The sequence below is a fragment of the Montipora foliosa genome, chromosome 3, assembly GCF_036669935.1.
Source record: "Montipora foliosa isolate CH-2021 chromosome 3, ASM3666993v2, whole genome shotgun sequence".
Classification (NCBI taxonomy): domain Eukaryota; kingdom Metazoa; phylum Cnidaria; class Anthozoa; order Scleractinia; family Acroporidae; genus Montipora; species Montipora foliosa.
This window is the reverse complement of record NC_090871.1, coordinates 10,383,978-10,404,659: the sequence shown is the minus strand read 5'-3', so window position 1 is coordinate 10,404,659 and position 20,682 is coordinate 10,383,978. Positions and strand designations below refer to the sequence as shown.

Genomic DNA, 20,682 nt, shown 5'->3' with positions numbered 1-20,682 from the left:
AACGTAACCAAGAATGTGCACACTCTAAGCACATCTGAGTAAAGATGTTTACACAAACTTTACCCAGGATAGTGATTTATCGACCAGCCTCTGAACAACTGGGACCATTTCTTCACTTTTTGTGTTTTGGGGATTTAACTCCTGGGGGGTTCCCCATTGACGTCTCATGAGTAGAGTCATCTGGCATTAGAGAAAAGTACTTAAGTATGGCCAGTTTAGGCTGGTTTGGGGGTGAAAGGGTTAATGGGACATTTTTCAGTGAGTGGATAATATTATTTCAGAATGAAGACAGCAAATAAATTGTTAAAAATTCTTTTGTCTGAATTACTTGCCACAGTTTCCACATACTTTGTCAATGTTGCTAACCAGAAACTGATTTTCTTAGAGTTGAATTCTACTCTAGATAAATGGCAATCTTTCATTTAAGTCTTAATATGAATGACAGAGGGGGATAACAGCTAGCACTCACTAAAAATAATATTTATTTCAAATCATGTCATCTACAAGCAGGGTGTTGTCATGACAATTTCTTTGTCATGACCCTCCTCTCACCATGCTGTTACTTTGAGGCAAGTAAACACATAGAGAGCTGCAATGGTAGCCTGTAAGTCCAAGAAAACATTAACTTTGTTTGCTTATTTCATCACTTATGCGAAAAAGTCTCAATTGTCTCTGCACTGTGGCCACAGCAACCTAGTTGTAGGTTTGTTTCCTGGTTTTGGTAATGACTCTGGCCTTGGAGCGGTTTTCAATTGAGTGTCAAAAGTAATTAGCGAATTGCTTCGGTTTTGCATTACTTAACTCAGTGGTTGGTTCAAAGTTCTCGCCCCACTTTTTGAACCAATCAGAAGTGAAACCAAATCCAATCGTGGCTTGCGTGTGCACATTTGTCCGTGCTTTGTGTCAGCTAGGTGTAATTACTTTGAGTTTTGAGTGGTTTACTGGATTGTCTCTGTCCTTTTCGATTGGCCAAAGTAATAATTATTACTTTGGTTTTGGCTTTATGACACTTGATTGAAACTTGCTCTATGCAAAAAAGTCGCAATTGTCTCTGCATTGTGGCCACAGCAACCTAGTTGTAGGTTCGTTTCCTGGTCTTGGTAATGACTCTGGCCTTAAGGCCCTACAGCAACTATTATAATCACCCTACCTATGACAAAATTTGTATTGAAAATTAAGAAGAAACTTTATAAAGATGTGAAAAATTTCAGCTTTGTTAATATTAACTTTGTATTCACAGAACAAAACAAGAACAAACCTTAATGTAGAGATGAAAAACTTTCAACTTTTTTAACAATAATAAGTATTGTTAACAAAGTTGAACGTTTTTATATCTATTAATTTTATTATTAATATTATTTACATCCACAGAACAAGAAAAAGTGAATCAAGATAATCCAGCTTCAATAATATTGGATGAACCTTTCCTCCATAATATTATAATTATATTATAGTTCAACTGAATTGGCCAAATTATTAATGTACAGCAACCTGGCAAAGCCTGAATATTTTCCGGTCTAACCTTTAAAAAATGTTTCTTTTTTTCCAAGTCACATCATAGTAGTTTTACATCCTGATAGGATGAAAATCCTAGAATGATAAGCAAGTAGTAAAACTCATCATGGGCTATTCAAGCATTTGAATTTGATGGTTACGAGAATCACACACTACAAGTTTTCCATTACTTAGAATGGCGGAAGACATTGGATGATCAAATTCTCCTAACCTTCTTCCTTTTGATCCAAACTTGCACACAAATTGTCCACCCAATTCAAACACTTGGATTCTGTTGTTTCCCCAATCACAAACCATCAGCTGTTTTGCTTTTGTCAATGTTAAACCATAGGGAAACTTTAACTGACCATCCCCTCCTCCTTGGTTCCCAAACTGATACTTGAAGTCACCCTCACCACCGAATACTTTAATGCAGTGTTCATCGCTGCTCGACACAATGAAATAGTCATCACACTGAACACAGTGAACGGGATTGGTAAATAAGCCTGCACCACCAATCTTCTTTAGCAACCGACCATTTGTAGAAAAGATCTTGATCAGTTTATTCCCTGAATCGACCACAATGATGTTTCCATTGGCATCCAGTGATAGACCAGATGGATTAGAGAGGTGACTATCACGGTTTCCAGTCCAGCCAAACATTCCCATGTACCGCCCCTCTGCAGTAAATATTTGGACTCTATGGTTACCACTATCTGCTATGAAAACATTGTCATCTTTATCAAAGCAAATTCCAAGGGGAATACAAAATTCCCCGCGGCCATTACCTTGGGAGCCGAATGATCGCAAGTGATTGCCACACATATCAAAGATTTGCACCCGATGGTTTTCAGAGTCAGTTACAGCTATCTCCTCCATGTGACTTATTGCCACTCCCCAGGGATAGCGAAACTGTCCATTGCGTGAACCCTTTTTTCCAAAGGACAAAACAGGTTTGGCCTGAAATGAATTCACAAACAAAGCCTGTGGGTGAACTCCATGCCCAAGGAGACGCTCAGGTAAGGAATGCAGAGAGCCAGTACGTTGCAGGTGCCCAGCACTACTCATAGAAGGTAGGTCTGCGATGCTATGAGCTTTTTCGCGAGCTTTCACCAGCAAATCACGAGGACTGCCGTGAACCAATTCTCCGTTTACCTTGATTTGAACTGAATATTGTCCCTGATGTTTGAGACAATAAGTGACATTATAACATCCATCCTCGTTATTCTTAACCTGAACTTTTGCGTCACACTCCTGGCCCTCTTCATCACGGAACTCTACTTCAACTTGGTCACGTGTATTGTAACACTGCAACCCTTCTTCATTTCTTGTTGTTAAAGTAAATTGGGCTTCGCATCCAGCAAGCACATCACTTAGTCCTTTGCCATCAGCAGATGATTGGCTGGCTTTCGCTTGGTGCACTAGCAGCTCTAGACAACCAAATTCTTTGTCGTGGACTGACTCCAGCAAATTTTCATTTCTGACCAAAACCAATATCGGAAGACTTTCCACAGGGTCAGGGTATGTAGGCTTGTCGTTATCAACTTCCTTAGTGATGAATTCCAACGATTGCTTTAGTTGGATTATCTCTGCATTTGTTCCTCTGGAAATAAGAAGATCTGATTTTTCCAGTGCTTCTTCAATCATCTTCATGCGACCCTCAATTTTGATCTTTTTCTCTTTCAGACTGTCCAGTGTTTCTTTTGCTTGGTTTTCGGCCTCAGCAATCAAATGATCCCTCTTTGTATTGATAATAGCAATCAACTCTTTTGCATACCTCTGGATGTTTCCCTTTAAATCTTCCCGGTGCTGAACAACTTTTGCGCTGTCTCTGCAGAGTTTACTAAGTTTGGTTTTCTCGTGTTGCAAGTTCTGTTTGTGCTTTCCCACCAAAGATGGTATTTGTTCCTTCTGCCTGTTGGCCTCGTCTTCCACGTGCTCCATAGCATGACCGGAATGTTCCAAAGAGCTGCATACTTGGCAGACTGCTGTTTTGCAGTTTTTGCAGTAGTATTTCAATTCTTCCTTCTGATGTCGTTGTTTTGGACAAAACGCGGGTCGCTTCAATAGGTCATCATAGTCTTTTTCTTGAAAATCTTTTAGCGCAAGCGTTCGATGATTTTTCGTGTCTCGCATTCTTTTGTGTGCACTTATGCACTCTCCACAGTAAAATATGCAACACTGGAAGCAATACGACGCCTCGGAGCTTTTCTCGCCGCAATCTCCGCACGTAACGTGAGTGTTGCTGCTATCTTTGACGGCTAACACATCCACCAAGCCGTTGAGGTAAAAGCTGAGCGGGAGATCGTTTAGATCACCGCTTTCAGGCAGACTGCTAACGCCTCTGCAAGTCGGACAGGTTATTGAATCGTAACGCGGATTGTTGGTGGATTGGTTTTTCCGGTACCATAGTTTTAAGCATTCCAAACAGAAACTGTGCAAGCACGGAAGAATTCTGGGATCCGAAAATATTTCCGCACAAACAGGACAAGTTACTTCTTCCTCGATGTTATCCAGCCGTGTTTGCATATCCATCGTATGGAACTATACAACAACTCGGCTGCGACACTACAGCGGATGTATTGCTTGGGACGACTACTTTAAGAATAGTAACTACCCCCTGTTGCCGCTTTCCAACATGTCAATCAACAAGATTGGTTGGCCATTTGATAGACACGCATACGTGTACTCTATCCAATCTTAGACAGCGCTTTAATCTGACTAAAGTAACCAATGGTAGTGATGTTTATCATTATATTCCTCATTGCTATTATTAAAGTTGAAGCTTCTTTTGTTCGGTGTGTAATCATTTGACGCCTTTATTCGTAAATTGTCAACATCGAAACAGTAGATGGTTTGCAACCAATCTCTGGATAAACAGATAACGTTCATGAAATGTACATTTTCGTCCACTAACGTTAGACGAAGGTGAATGACGTAACGTGAAAAACACTTATTACAATGCATTCTAAATTTAAACTGAGGGGCCAGCTCAGTTAAAATATAAAACGGGAAGTCGACCATGATATGACGTTAGTTGATTTTAATCAGTTTTAAGCTTTTAATGAAAAAGATCAAAGATAACCTTTCAGCTTAACGTCTTTATTATACATTGTTAAATAGATATACTTATTTTACCTCTTTTTATATTTTTAACTTTATTTGTATTTTAGAAGATATATCTTAGCAGACGAAGAGCCACCTTGTGGAAATGCTGAATAAAGCCATTATTATTATTATTATTATTATTATTATTATTATAAAGTTTCAACATCATGTTCTGGCTGTTGTAATTGCCGTCTTTTCTACTGTTAGAAGAGTCATAACAAATGACCAAAGGCTAACATAATTCTCTTTTTCACATTTCCAACACTTTCAAGGCTCAATCTCCTTGCAGTTGCCAACAAGGCAGTTTTTTATTATTATAAGTACGGAAGACTCCTTCGTCACCAAGGGATATAACATCGCCTACCCCTGGGTGCACCAGAATTTTTTTCCAAGATCCGAGCGACGAAGGCATTGACCCACGAAAGAAAAACTAAAAATAAATTTGGTGGCAGGAGGGAAGTCAGTTCAGATTTCTCGTCAAACCATTCTTTTGGCCTGCCAAGCACTCGTGACCAAACATTCTTCTCAATCTAAAAGTTTTCATATTTAACGATATTGTATTGATTCAAGGTCGCGTGAAGTTTGATTTATTTCAGGGGAATTTGTCTTCAAAGAGCAAAACTTTATTGTTGCACGTGTTTTAAAACCGGATTTTCAAATAAACGTTTCACATTAACAACGTGCAGAACGGAAGACTTCGAAATGGAACAAGTCCTTTGCAAGTTTCGTCACTAAAAGTCCTACGTTCCCTGACAGAGTAGCAGCAAATGTTGGCGAGTTCAACTTTTACGAGTTAATTCCCTTAATAGGGAGTCCGCGGCATCAAACGAGCTCGAGATCCACTATCGCTTTCTTTCATATGCCAATCGATAAGCGAGTTATTACGATTAATTAAAATAGCACTATTCACGCTGTCAAAACCATTATGGTACGTAGAGGCATTAAACCAGCACACGGACAATGGGAACAAGTTTAAAAATCATGAATCTTCTTTTTCCAGAAGTCCGAAGTCACGCAACGCCGCTTGTCACGTAGAACTCATAGTTACTCTGGCACTAAGGATTTGTTGGCCATTTGATAGACACGCATACGTGCTCTATCCAATCTTAGACAGCGCTTAGTCGTCTGACTAAAGTAACCAACGGTAGTGATGTTTATCATTATATTCCTCTTTGCTATTATTAATAATTAAATGTTCAACCGGAGATTTATTGGCTGTTGAAGCTTCTAATCATTTGACGTCTTTGTAATATCACCAATTGTGAAATTCAAAATCTTGTTCGTGTCTCAAGTAAACATATCTGGCATAGTCACAACCTGAGACTAGTATAAAACCGCCGAGAATACGTGGTCGACTTAAGGACGGTGCCTACTATTGTTATTGCGCATACGTTCTGCGCATCTTGAGATACTCGGATTTCCTATCGGTGATGCTTACTAATACAGGGATACTTTTGCGCGGTTTAATACTACCCGGAGAAAGTAGATCTTAGTAAGTACTCTTGGTATCCAAAATGAAAACTGGGGGTAACCATGCATTTTTCAGAGATAAACAAGCTTCAATTTGAGAAAGAACGCCATACATTGCTTTGTATTTTAAAGCTTTTTACAAATATTATTCATGAATTATCTTTGAAAAATGCGTGATTACCCCCAATTTTCTTTTTGGATTTCAATAACACTTGTTAAGATCTACATTTGCTGCATAATCACACACCGGGGCAAAAATATTGTTAATTAGTAGGTACCGTCCTTAAAATATTAAGTTAAGGGCATCTTTGCTGACGTCATTGTTTACACTTTGCTCGCAGAAGGCATAATACATTTACAAATTGACTTCAAAAAGTAAAAGAGCATATTAAACTTAGATAACCCTCCAATTTTAAGCCTTTTAGTTTTGATAACGAGCCAGTTATTAGCCATCAAAAACTGATAAATTCTTGGGTGGCAAAAGCGCTAATGATCCCATGCATTCTTTGTAACATTATTGTTAACAACTACTACTACTACCACTACCACTATCACTGCTGCTGCTACTACTACTACTACTACCACTACCACTACCACTGCTGCTACTACTACTACTACTACTACTACTACTACTACTACTAGGATGGAGCCAGATTTAAAAAATAAATAAATAAAAGCACTTGAAAGTCTGAGTCAGCAAAATCTTATAAGTTATACGGTGTTCAATCGGGTTCAATTCATTATACAATGCACTTTCAATATTCAGTACTTTATTCTCGGCTGATTGATTAAAAAACTAAGGAGGCAAAAAGTGGAAACAAAGATCCCATATTAGTATTGATGACTCAACCCAGAAGCCGATAGATCTTCATGCAATATTAATTTCCTCTGGGATGAGATCATTTTTGAAAGAGTTTGACTTACGGTTGTGGGTCGTGGATCGTGGTTACAAGTCGTGGGTGTGTTGAAAGCATGGTTCTCGTTTCATGTCAAACTTTATGAGACGACTATCGTAAATTTGGAAATAGTCCAAAAGAATGTAACCCCCTAAGCTTGAAATGCTTTGGAAACAAGCTGAGTCATACGCATTACGTCATACTTCTCGTGACCTTAGAATTTTCTTGATTCGCAAACATTCTTTTGCCTCGGCCAATATAGGTCATTACGATGTTTATTATCATGTTATGTGTTTTCGCCCATAGCATGTTTTTACTATTTTGCCTGGTTCCGACTCGCTTCAGCTTAATTTAATTCAGGGGAACAGTGCCCTTTCAATTTTAATTACGTGGGATGACATAGGCATACCAATTGAGATTTTTTTCTTCTTCGTAGTCAACAAATGTGCATAACCCAGGGATAGAAGACTACCCGCTTGATAAGAATCCCGGAGTCATCCCGTCCCGAACTCGGGCCATCGCGCCATCGAATTCGAAGCAACTGAGCTCAGGTGATCGTTTGCTTTTTATTTGAAACTTTCGCATGATTTCGAAAATGGCGGTCACCTTTCAGAGTTCAGTTTTGACCACATGAAGCAAGACTTTAGGTTTTTAGTTCATTCATGGCCACTGTGGATGACACATTGTGATGAAACAGATGTAGACAGAATTGTAGTGATTTCACAGTTCGCATCACCTCCTAGAGAAAATCGAAATTAACTGCGATGAAGTTGACCAGGTACAAATGTGCAAAGGAAAGAAATATTAGAATTTAATAAATAGCATTGAATCACAAGTCCACTTTTGTTTTCTCTTGGGATCATTGTTAAGTCCCAAGCTGGAGAAACTGGAAACAATTGTTATGCAAAATTTGGGGGGACAAACAAGGAGTATCATGATATTTTCCGAAGTGGCCTATCAGGCACTGATAGGTGATATTGCGTGACGAAGGGAAGTCACGTCTGTTGCTCCTTTTGTCTCTGACGTCTCAGTAACTTCAACCAGATGGCTGGGATAGCCAATGAATGAACTCTGAAGTTGCAATTGTTTTCCTCAAATGTTGTTTTTGAGGAGTTTGTTCTGAGTTTTCCTGCGTATATAGCTGGCGGTTTTAGGGAGTGTAAGAATGCGACGTTTCTGAGCCTGGGCCTTGGCGGATTGTGCTAGCATAATTTTTGGCATAATTGGAGCAAAAAAGCATATTTTTTTTAACGGGCACTGCGACGGCAAAATTAGCAAATTTTAGCAGTTTTTGGAGCATAAATTTATAAAATTTAGTAAATATGGTGTATTTTCTACAGAAATGAATTAAATTTAGGTAGTATGTTCTTGCAATGCGTGTTTTAGCTAAGCTAATAGTAGTATTGACTTTGTTCTCACATGCTTAGTTACTAGGCCTCTTTTGGCGAATTCTGCGTGCGCGGTTAACATTTTGGAGGAGTCGAGAGGGCCATAAAACACACGTAAATTTACAACGACAGCTTATTTGAAAAACATCATAATTTGGTGTCGTTATTGCGCGCCTATGTGGGAGGCGCGGTAGCCTCATGATTAGTGCGCTCGACTCCGGATCGAGTCTGGCCGGGGACATTGCGTTGCGTTCTTGGGCAAGACGCTTTACTCTCACGGTGCCTCTCTCCACCCAGGTGAATAAATGGGTACCGGCGTAATTCTGGGGGTAACCCTGCAGCATTCTATCCAGGGGGGAGCATAAATACTCCTAGTCGCTTCATGCTACGGAAACCGGAGATAAGCGCTGGCCTTAATGGTGCCTTCAGGCTCGTAACAGAGACTTTTTTTAATTGCGCGCCTATATCTACAGAATCTACGTCATTTTCTGAGCATAATTTCGAAAACCAGGAGCATAAATTTGGGAATTCTGGCATAATTTTGGCATAATTTGACAAAATTTCGAGCACTGTTAGTAGCAAATATGCCACTTTTAGGAGTACAATCCGGCAAGGCCTATTTCAGCCGCGGATGGCAACCGGAAGTGAGCTGTTTTCCATTTTAACTTGTCTGTTCACTATTACCTTTATATTGCTAAGTATCTTACTTCCCTAAGAAATGATTTAATAGTTAAAAAATCTGGGAGACACTACTGCTGTGGCATGCGAGATGTTCATTTGCGGTTGCCGTCCGCGGCCCAAAAACGTCGTCAAAAACTCCCTATTGTTGGCGCCACTCCCCATTCTCCGCGCGGCATTTGCCTCTCGCGCCAACAATTTCTCCAGCTGGCGCAGGCTAGTTATGAGAAGTCTCAGAGCTTCGCCTTCGCCCACCGCGCACCGGTGGCTCATGCAGTTGGTTGAGCATCGGGCTGCCATGCGGGAGGTCGTGAATTCGACTCCAGCCGGACCAACACTCAGGGTCTTAAAACAACTGAGGAGAAAGTGCTGCCTTTGTTATTGCACCCGCAAATGGTTAAGACTTTCAAGTCTTCTCGGATAAGGACTATAAACCGTAGGCCCCGTCTCACAACACTTCAATGTTCACAACCCAGTGGGACGTAAAAGAACCCACACACTATTTGTAAAGAGTAAGGCATGGAGCTCCCGGTGTGGTCAGGCCTCATTTCATTTATTCATGTGCTGGGTGAGATCGCTAATAAACTGATAGCGGCTGCCAGCGGCGCCTATCATGCTGATGTCCGATCTCACCCATAGATCCCTTGCTTGTAAAGCGCATTTGAATGTGGCGATAGAAAATGCGCTATATAAATTCGTTACCATTACCATAAATCCTTTACTGACCCCTGGTGGGTGGGAGGAGGAAAAATGTGTATATTGAAATGTCGCAGTTCAGAAAGGTTGTTTCTTTGTCAGAGATTTGAGCCTTAAATTTTATGGCTACATGGCGTCTGTTAGCATGCTCATTTCTTCTCTTTTAGTGTCCCAAGGGAGAAAACGTCGTCTATGTAACGTTTCCACTCTAGCCGTTTCTTAATCTCGTATCCAGATCTCCCACGGTCAGTGACATTGAGATCTGGGTACGAGATTAGCGGTTTCTTACAACTCTGTCTCAAAATTCCTGATTCTACCACGGACATAAAGATGTTGGCAAAAGTAACCGCCAATTTTGTCTCGTGTGTTTGGGAATAATTTATTTCGTTAAATTGGAAGGAGTTCTCTTTGAGTATGAACGTAAGCATTTCTCTTTAAAATGAAATGCTGTTTCAGTTGTTTTGATCCTTTTTGCAAATTTGAGTCACTCCCAAAGAAACTGATACCCGTCCTAAAAGCAAAATGCCATTCAACAGGGGCACCCAACGAGAATATAGTTCCAAACCACTTAAATATAGCATTTTTAAAAATAGAGGCAACAGGTGCAGTCATGATAACTCTTCTCGGTTAAAAAGGTGTTGAATTGGAACTCGCCCAGTCCTTTCGCGGAAAATGATCATTTTGAAGCGGAAATTGCCCCTTTGATATCCATTTATCATCGTGTAGCGAAAAAAAGAGCACGGTGACCCCATTTTTAATGGTTTTATTTACTCGTAATTGTTACACAGAAAACAGATTTCAAGGAGAAAAAAAGTTGGATAGTAGAAGTTGTAGTATTTACATATAAATGATGCAAGGTGATGACTGTAGAGGTCCAATTTGCGTACATTTCTTTGCAAGATTGAATAATTTGAAATCGCTTAACTTAAAGATTATAGCCCGGACAAACAAGTAGGTTCAAGTTTTCAGTTGATCTAGTCAGTGAGGTGTTGGAAGCGGTATCTACGATAATGAAACAATCTAATGATATCACGCTTCCACCACCTTCCAGCTTAAGATGAAAGAAGCTATTCATATTCAATGGGAAAAACCGTCACTAAATCATCAACTTTATCATGCCAGTTTAAAACTTTCTTTGTAATATTTAAAATTGTCATGTTTCCTTTTGTTCTTATAGTTAATTAGCATTTTGCGCACACTATATATTCAACTCTGTACCTTGTAATTCAAACTGAAGATGAAAGAGGATTCTGTTAAAACATGTTTTTAAAAAACGTTGTGTTGTTCTTAAAATTAAGCAATTACTTGTAAATTAAGCGGACTGACCATTTGTTTACTTTCCTTGTGGCTACAGGTCAAATATCAAATCCGCAAACCTACCCCTGAACATAACAAATATTTAAAATGAAGAAAATGTCTATGGCGAGAATTTATTTCTGTTGCGGGTAAGGAGCTTTCACGGAGTAGTAGATGTTGACACTTCGGAGTCCGAAGAGATACAACTGACGGCTTGCCTAGGGCAAAGGTCCTTATATAGTCCTGAAGAGGGGCAGTCCCGGTGACCTTTAATTGTAAGTGTCAAATTACAGTAGGTGCACGTCAGCTGTACACCTGCCAATATATACTAATCTCCTTCAAATAAACAAACAACAAAGAAACAACACTGCTGCATGCTGCCCGACCCGGTGAGGGTGAAAGCAGGAACGAATTGGCAGAATGACCCTAGTGCGCTCGACTCCGGATCGAGTGGTCCGGGTTCGGGGCCTGGCCAGGGACATTGCGTTGTGTTCTTGGGCAAGACACTTTACTCTCAGGGTGCCTCTCTCCACCCAGGTGTATAATTGGGTACCGGCGTAATGCTGGGGGTAAACCTGCGATGGACTAGCATCCCATCCAGGGGGGAGTATAAATACTCCTAGTCGCTTAATGCTACTGAAACCGGAGATAAGCGCCGGCTTGATGGGCCTTCTGGCTCGTAAGCAGTGACTTTACCTAGCCTTAGAGGGGTTAGGGTTAGGGTTAGGATTATTTTGCATGTCTTGCATCCCGCATAATTATGCCATTTCACAGGTCACACGACATTTTATTCCGCAACTCCTTCCTACCTTTCCACTCACCGTGATTGTTCAACTACTAATCAAGTCGTTGGATGGTTTGTCCATGTTGTGTACGGCACGCGAAGGAGATGAGAGAGTCACGAAAGACTTACGATTGTGTACAGCTATATTTTTGAAAAGACCATTTCATTGTCATAGCTGCTGTGACAATGGAATGGTCTTTTCAAAAATATAGCTGTACACAATCGATTTCTTATTGACCTGAATAGAAGTTATAAATCCTTCTTTTTTACGGAGATTGTCAAACATCTGCTGAAATGATATTTTAAATATCCTTGTTGCTTCAAAAATTGGGTGCAGGGATGGCACCCTGCTTCAAAAATTGGGTGCAGGGATGGCGCAGTGGTGAGAGCACTCGCCTCCCACCAATGTGGCCCGGGTTCGATTCCCAGATGTGGCGTCATATGTGGGTTGAGTTTGTTGGTTCTCTACTCTGCACCGAGAGGTTTTCTCCGGGTAATCCGGTTTCCCCTCTCCTCAAAAACCAAAATTTGATTTGATTTGCGTTAACTTGTTCATTTCAATTAACAGTGTCCCCGATTAGTGCTCTACGGCGCTAGAAGATTAGACACTTAAATAAAGTTCCTTTCCTTTCCTTTCCTTTCAAAACGCCAGGCATGCCGTTTTAAATCATCACTCCACGTGTTTTTATTCCGGAATGTGGGCAATCGAACGCAACACCGGTTCCACTAATCCTGATTTTCCAGATTTTCTGCACTGATCAGCTGCATTGTGGGATATCTTAGGCAACATAAGTTAACATGGCGGAGGCGAAGTTGCTTCTTGGAAAAGAGGTTGCAAGGTAATAATTTATTGAAGCTAAACTTATCATGAAAGGAGTTTTAAATCATACCGTTAATTCCTTTTGGCCTCATTATTCTCGAAAACTCACCTTTGTGATTATTATAACGTCGATATTAAACGTTTTCATTTTGGATCAGAAGAGCTGCACGTGCAAGTTTGTTGGTCACACTATAATCGGTGATTAACATATTTGCGCAGGGAACTGTTTTGGTTTTGTCCCATAAAGGAAGAATACGTGAATGACTCGGCATGAATGCTGATAAGCTATATTTATGTAAAAAAAGCCCAATTGGCAAGAGCTTGCGCGTGCATGCCATATCATTGTGGTGAGCTAGGAATGCAAAACAGGGATTCGAGAACAACTTCCTTCATTTACAATGATTTCCCAAGGTAAAATTTGTTATACATATATTTGCTATGCAATGCACAGTATTATAGGCGATTTTACGAACACGACTTCTCAGTACAGTTTCCACAAAATTTATAATAGTGGATAAATTTGGAGGATTTGTTGGAGAAGAAAAAAAGGATGTAAGCTTACATGTACAGTTTGGAGATGGGTCAAGAATATTCCTGGTGTCTGCCAAATGCAGATTGCATAATGCAAACTGCAGACTGCAGGCCACAGACTGCAGACCAATTTAACCTCAATGTCAAGGTGGGTGGGATAGGGAATACTTACTAAAAGTGGAATCTGCAAATCATCCTTTAAAGAGGTATAGGTGTTGAGGGAAGTCTGGGGTCTGCAGTCTGTGTCTGCCAACTGTCCACTGTCAACAACAGGTGTCTATTAGCATGTAATTTGAATCTAGAGTAACTAAATCTTCCTTAATTGCACAGTGAAATTCGTCAGAAGTTGAAGGAAGATGTTGAGGCAATCAGGTCTGATTATGAAGGCTTTAAGCCAGGGCTTGCAATAGTTCAGGTATGTTTTTTGAAAATTAATAACCTCTTGCTAATTTTTTTGTGCTGTTGTGATGAAAATAAAATTCCACTTTTTAAAAACCTTTTGTGTTTCGCCAGAAACCCGTTAGGATTACCATATTTCGAACAACAAGAGCGAGGGGTTTCCAAATATGGTACTTAGCACTGAAACATTCAACCAATCAGTTCGCACTGAATATTTGGAAGCTGTGAACGCGTGTTACACGTTTCAACCCTTATGGGTTTCTGGTTTTTCGCTCAATTTGAATTTTCTGGGAGAGAGAAAAAATACGGAAATGGAGCATTTCCATGGTAAAGGTTCATACTGTTAAATCCTGACCGAAAACCAGCCAATCATTTAGCCTGAGAATTGCTTGCCATATAATAGATTTGATGGAAACCTGTCAGGGTAGGCTTTTAAGTGCAATAATGCCTGAGTCAGTGACTTAAACTCCCAAAAGCAAGTGAATTGTCAAGAGCATAATCAATGTCTCTAGTGAAATCTCTCGATTTTGGCACAGAAAATGTCAAACCTTCATTTCAGGAGGACTTATACATGCATTTAAGAAATTTGAATTTACATGTAGATGATATGAAACATGGAGAATTGGTAGTTAAAAGTCCTGATACATATGCAGTACACACCTCTTCAGGGGGATTATGCGAATACAGTGATCGACATGAAGAATGAAAACAAATCTTGAAGAACATTGCATGTTTGAACTGGTCTGCAGCAATGAAGCATTTAATCTGGTCATATTTCTCAAAGGTGTGATACCGGTAACTAATTGCACAATTCATTTTGCGGGTTATCTTCTCCTTTATTGTCATTAAAAGGTGAAATATGAAGCTTTTAATAAAAATGTGAAAATTTTGACTGACAGGCAAAATCAAAAAGTATAATATTTTCCCTGTCTGCCAGCGAATGGGGTTGATTGTAGGTGATTGGAAATTTAGTTGGGCGACTGTAGACGGTTTTTCAGTCAATTTTTAATATGCGATTGTTTGTTGTTTGTCTCCCTACTATTTTCCACTGTGACAGTTTGGCCAACAGCTAAATGGAGAAGCTGTTGTTCAGTTTACTTTCTGTAGTGAATTTTACCATATAGCCATTCATTTCAACTGTTTACCGTTCAGTTTTACCAGAACTGTTATAAATCGTGTGGAACTGAAAGTTCATGTCCTTTTTCTTCATTGTGGTTAAAATTACCTCACACCATACTTTGAACCAAAGCAAAAAAAATTATCATGATTTCTTCTATTATTTTACTAGATTGGTGACAGGAGTGACTCAACAGTTTATATCAAGTCGAAAGTGAAGGCTGCTGAAGAGGTTTATAAAATTATTTATTTCATGTACATGTCAATTTAACAATAGAGCTCTTTGTCTTGATTCTGTAAGGCTGGATGATCATAATGCATTAATAAGAGTTGGTGACTTGGACTTCTGTGTACCGGTATGTCTTTCGTGGTTGAAAACAAAATTTTGGTTGATTTAATGTTCTGAGAATAATTATTTTGCAAACACAGGGCTCGAGACTAATGGTAGTCAACTAGCCACAGACCATTGAAATTTCAGTTTTCGCTAGTAGATTTTGCGCTTTCACAAGCCATCGCGGGGGTGTTGCAAAAACTACATGTAAGACCCTCAAAAACTAAGACCTACAGTAAGATCTAGGGGTGTTAGCTTTCATGGTACAAAAACTGAAGCAGGGTATTAGCTTTTGTACCATGAAAATTAAGACTAGGGTCTAGCTTTCGTAGTATGAAAACTACTTTTGTAAGACCCCTTTTAAACAGTAGAAATTACTGGAAAAAAACCCGGGAAAACTTACCGCCAGTTACATGTAGTCACTAAGACCCAGTCAAAAACGAAAACTAAGACCCTGCGGTGTTAGGTCTTACATGTACAATGTAAGTCTTAGTTTTCATAACACCCACCATTGCGACTAGTAGAAATTGTGAAGTGGAGGAGTATAGGATGAAAACAAAAATTAGTAATTATTATTATTAGGTTGACTACATTAAGGCAGAAGGAGAGAATAGAAACTGATAAAAACAAACTGTGAACAGATGGTTAATGCATGTTAAAGCAAAATGTTGAAACATTATTAGATGCACAGTCATGTAAACATGCATTTCCAGTAGTTACAGTAAATAAAAATTAATGCTGTAATGCTTGGTTTGTGTACATACTGGGAGCTACCTTCTTTTAAAGTATAACCATGAAAGCCCTTTCTGAAGCCTTTTGTTCCAGTGTTTAACCCACTGACCCATTGATAAATAGAATCATTTGTTGTTAGACGTTCTGAGAGTAAAATCTCACTCATAGGATTTATTAGGTTACATGTAACTTAGAGTAGCAGCTGTATAATTTTAATATTTGGATGCCATTTTGCTTTAAAGTACGTGGAGTTTACATTTTGAATCTGTAAGCAAGGGAGAAAAGGATTAGCATTCTCAATTATTAGTGAATGGCATTAAGTTGCTTTGATTTTTCACAGATTGGAATGCTTGCAAGGCATGTGAAGCTGTCAAGGACCTCTACTCAGACAGATGTAAGTCAGAATCAGGCTTTCATTGTATGCTAGCTGACAAATGGCTTCCTTCATTGTAGTCATTTATGTGTTTTAAATTATAATTAGTGTTTTATGATAATAACAAAAATTATTACTACTGTACTTCACTATATGACTTCACTATCAGTCATTCTTAGATGCCTGGGCATCCCTTAAAATTTTGTTATTTGGAATTTCAAACCATAGATATAAAATAGACAGAGGCTGTGCCAAAAAAAGAAAAAGAAAAGAAGGAGTGTCAAACACAAATACATGGAGCCCTTTGGATGTTAAAACTTTTTAAGTGTCCCTGTGACCAAAAAATTAATTCTTATTTTTCTTTGAATTTCAAAACCATGTTAACCAAACACTGAGTGAGCAAAGGTTTAAGCCTTGATTTAAAAAACAAACCTGTTTATTTTAACTGGAATTTTCCTATTTGATTGTTTGCCATTACTAACTTTAAGATCTTGAGAGAGTTGGATTGAGGAGAAAATGACGTCAAAGCCTCACTACAGCTGTAGTTTAAGAATGCAGTGGGTGTGTACGCCACAGAATTAATATGCAGCATGGGAGTTTTGGGCTTTCAGACTTTTAAACTCTCAATTGCATAATTATACAATAAGCTGCATTCATTTGCTGAGATTTTAAGCAAGTGAGCCTTTGACATCACTTTTCCCTGTATCCAACCCTCTGAGATGTAATTGGTCAGTTTTGAATGTGAGTACCGGTATGTGAGTACCGGTATGCGGACTGTGAAATCTAAACTTACACTAAAAGTAAATGGCCTTTTGGTAAAAATCAAAGCTCAAAATCTTGCCTTCAGGTGTAAAGCAAACACACGTTCAAAATCTGAAGGAAAAAAAAAGTGATTTTTTTGTCACAGGGGCACTTTAAGGTTGAGTCAGTCAGAATATAAATTATTTTGTCTGGTGTGTTGAAGTGTACATCAATTTAGTTTGTAATACTTTTATGTACATGTAATTAGCTATTTTTGCAAATTCCTTAATATGGCTCATTTAATTGGGGGTTGTTTGCATTAAAACAATGGATATCCAGTTCACTGAAGCATGACACAGTCCGGAGGGTTAAATAACTTGTATTGTATTGGTGCAAAGAACTCCCAAAATGTATTGCATTATGCATTATAGAATTGGGAAAAATTAATAGTCTATGGCTCCCCATTACTCCCACTCAAATTGAAATACTCATTTATAGAGCTTGATCAAGGAGAAAATTATTTCAGTTGCTTTGAATTCTCATTTAAAATTGCAGTGTGAATGCAATTTTTATTTATGTACAACTTCTGTATGTAAAACAGAATTGAAGATAAGCCACACCCTCGATTTCTAGCAACAATTTTTGGCAAAAAGGTGTGGCTTATATGTATGTGCTGGTGTTTACGGTACTGTGTGTTGTATTGTAAAAAGTCTAGTCTAAGGTAACGGTATTTTAAACATTACTTCATCTGTATATATTAAACCTTAATTTCAATTTGTATTACAGTGTACACTGTATTTATAACCTGATTGTGATCTCCCTTGAATTAGGTTCTAAAAGCTGTGGATGAATTGAATAAGGACCCCACAATTCACGGCATTATTGTACAGCTCCCACCTGATTCCACAGAACCTATTGACCCAGGAATTTGTACAAATGCTGTTGCTCCAGAGAAAGATGTGGATGGGTAAATGTGACATTGTGTTTTGTTGAGGCTAATAATTTACATGTATGGTCAAAGGATCCTGTGTGCCACTGGAAGGGAGGCCTGTATGGGAAAAAACTGTGCCCAAGGTCTTGAGTACCGTCCTGTAGCTGAAGGGCTGAGTGTTCTACTCAAGACCAAGGGCATGGTCTTCCCCATAATTATGGACTGACCAAGACCGGTAAAGAGCTATTTTTTTTCTGTTTGTTTGAAAACTGTTGTTTGTTTTAAAGTCGCCATTTCATTGGAGGTTTCTTCTTCTGGATAATAAAATTCACTTTGACAGACAGTGTAACCTCTCATCTGAACCATTTTCACCAGAGATTATATTTTCCTTACATATTGTCATCTTGGGAAGTTGTTTATGAGTAATGGTTGCCTTTGTTTTGTTTGTAAACTTGGCAACAATAATTATTTCATGATCATGGCCTGTATCGTAAGTTGCAAGCATGCTATTAGTTAATCAGATTTGATTATTTAGGATTCCTGCACACCGAGATGCTTCAGAAAAAAGAAATGTTTAGCATACATTTATCTATTTAAGTGGGATTTGAAGTAGTATCTTTATTGCCAAGTCGGAGCCCTAGTAATCGAAATTAGCCCCCTATGGATTTGATCACCATTGCACTACAGACTGAGCTACAAGGTCAGGTTGGTGCAGGTCATGAGTATTTGAAGTGTAACTTTACGGCAATGAACCTGTGCAAGTAATGAGAAGGATTACATTTTTTTCAAACATTTCCAACTAGACTTTTTCTCTCCTTTTTCCATCACTAGGGCTATTGCTCAAATTGATTACTGTACGTGTACATGGGAACAAAGATAACACTCACATTAACATTGTTTTATTAAACTCGAATACATGTAGGTATCTAATTCACATGTAGTACATGTGTATAAACAAGACTGTCACAGTTTTGCTGGAAAAGAGCAATTGCGTCATTAATATTTTTTTGTTTGCTCAAATAGATAAACAAAACTTTAGCTTTTAAGAGGTTAGGAAGGCCTGCAGTAGTTCTTATTTCTGTGAATCTGCTGTCACGCTGAATAACTGTACGTCTAAGAATAATAATTATTTACAAATTATTACTGAGAAAAAGCTGTCTTGAGGAAAAACGTGTCCTGACTTCTGGGTTATGACTAATAAAACCCCTTCTATGGCTGGATTATGACCTTGTTGGCCATTGTATAATGTAGAAGATAATAGCTAGAATGATGTATTTGCAATACAATACAATACAATACAATACACACTTAACCACGCCCCATAGTGGCTTTTCAGGGCCAACGAAACACAATCAAAAGACTGAGCCAGAACACCGACAACAACAGTTAAGAATCCCAACGAGTGGTCAAAACGGGTTTTAAACCGGGGAGCTCTGAATCTCAGAGAGAGCATCCTAACCAATGGGCCACAATGCCTGAATCTGTTACACTTTCGAAAAGTCAACATGCTCTTCTGTCCTTCACTAGGCTTCATGATGTTAATGCTGGCAAGCTGTCTAGAGGAGAGTTGAATGACTGTATCGTTCCATGCACTCCCAGGGGCTGCCTGGAATTGATAAAAAAATCAGGTACAACCATGAAGATTTTAATAATTATTATGATAAGCCAGGACAATTTGTTACTAGACTAAGTATAATGCATAATGCATTAATACCAGAGGCCAGCTACAATGTAGTCTTTCCAAAACAACCATACACTGATTTAAAAATTTGGTTGGTGGCCTCAACATAAAAGGTCGATGTTTTGGAAGAGTCAATTCCTGTTTCCTTTGCCAAAGCGAGTGAAATTCAACGGCAAAGCAATCCCTGTATCTTGCCTTGCAAAATAATGGTGAAAAAGTAAATTTAAAGTCTCTGTTACAAGCCTAGGATTAGGCCCATCAGGCCGGTGCTTATCTCCAGTTTGCGTGGCATGAAGCGACTAGGAGTATTTCTACTCCCCCCTGTATGGGATGGTAGTCCATCGTAGGGTTACCCCCAGCATTTTCGCTGGTACCCATTTATACATCTACAGCTGTAGGTGGAAAGAGGCACCGTGAGAGTACAATCATGTAAAGTGTCTTGCCCAAGAACACAACACAATGTCCCCGGCCAAGACCCGAACCCGGACCACTTGATCCGACTGGAGTCGAGCACTGTAACCATGAGGCCACTGCACGTCCCACAAAATTATGGTACATAGCAATAAATAATTTATTATTACATATATCTCTATAGTACAAAAATGTCGACTTTTTAACCATTCATTGACTTTTTCTGCAGTTACAAACCAATTTCTTACCGTGCAGTTTAATAGATTAAAATATGAAGCACAGAGTCGAGACATGGCAATTTACAATGTAGGGTTAAAAAGTCTCGCTTTGACACAGGTTGGACAGGTCTCTATAGCGGCCACCATGTCTGTAGACATGATCTCTAGAGAGTAGAAAACTGCTGTAAAATGTTTAAATGCTAGTTGAGCCTCAACAGGAGGTACTGCAGTAATGAGAGATCCACATTTTCAAGTACACTGTGTTGTTTGTGTTACATGGCATTTGTACCATCTTGAAGGTAGAAGGGATAGGGTAAAATGCACTTATCACCAAAATAATGAAGGAATTATTGCTTAAGTTAAGGGAAAAAAGTACATGCTGGTTTTCACAAATAAATATTTTACGGGTACACTTGGTGTGATACAGTATCTGTGGTCTTGTGTCAATTGTTCATTATAAAGTCTGAGAGAGCATATGTAACTCTCCTTTGAATTAACAGGAACAGAAATAATAGGAAAAGAAGCTGTGGTACTTGGACGAAGCAAAATTGTGGTTAGTAGTCTGACTTGTGTATTCTTGACACATTC

The 20,682-nt window shown here is 39.0% G+C and overlaps 2 protein-coding genes across 2 annotated transcripts in view; one reads left to right on the top strand and one right to left on the bottom strand.

Moving 5' to 3' along the window:
* Nucleotides 1–465: 465 nt before the first annotated feature.
* Nucleotides 466–4,318, bottom strand: LOC137994480 (tripartite motif-containing protein 2-like). The gene has a single exon (XM_068840062.1). The coding sequence runs from the start codon at nt 4,027–4,029 to the stop codon at nt 1,627–1,629; it is 2,403 nt and encodes an 800-aa protein (XP_068696163.1). The 5' UTR covers nt 4,030–4,318; the 3' UTR covers nt 466–1,626.
* An 8,249-nt stretch (nt 4,319–12,567) lies between these two features.
* Nucleotides 12,568–20,682, top strand: part of LOC137996719 (C-1-tetrahydrofolate synthase, cytoplasmic-like) — a 44,670-nt gene continuing 36,555 nt past the window's right edge. The window contains exons 1-7 of the mRNA XM_068842264.1: nt 12,568–12,649; nt 13,492–13,576; nt 14,849–14,908; nt 16,080–16,133; nt 17,684–17,820; nt 19,312–19,412; nt 20,595–20,647. Of these exons, the coding sequence (XP_068698365.1) occupies nt 12,609–12,649; nt 13,492–13,576; nt 14,849–14,908; nt 16,080–16,133; nt 17,684–17,820; nt 19,312–19,412; nt 20,595–20,647 (531 nt within the window). The 5' untranslated portion in view covers nt 12,568–12,608. The remainder of the gene's footprint in view (nt 12,650–13,491; nt 13,577–14,848; nt 14,909–16,079; nt 16,134–17,683; nt 17,821–19,311; nt 19,413–20,594; nt 20,648–20,682) is intronic.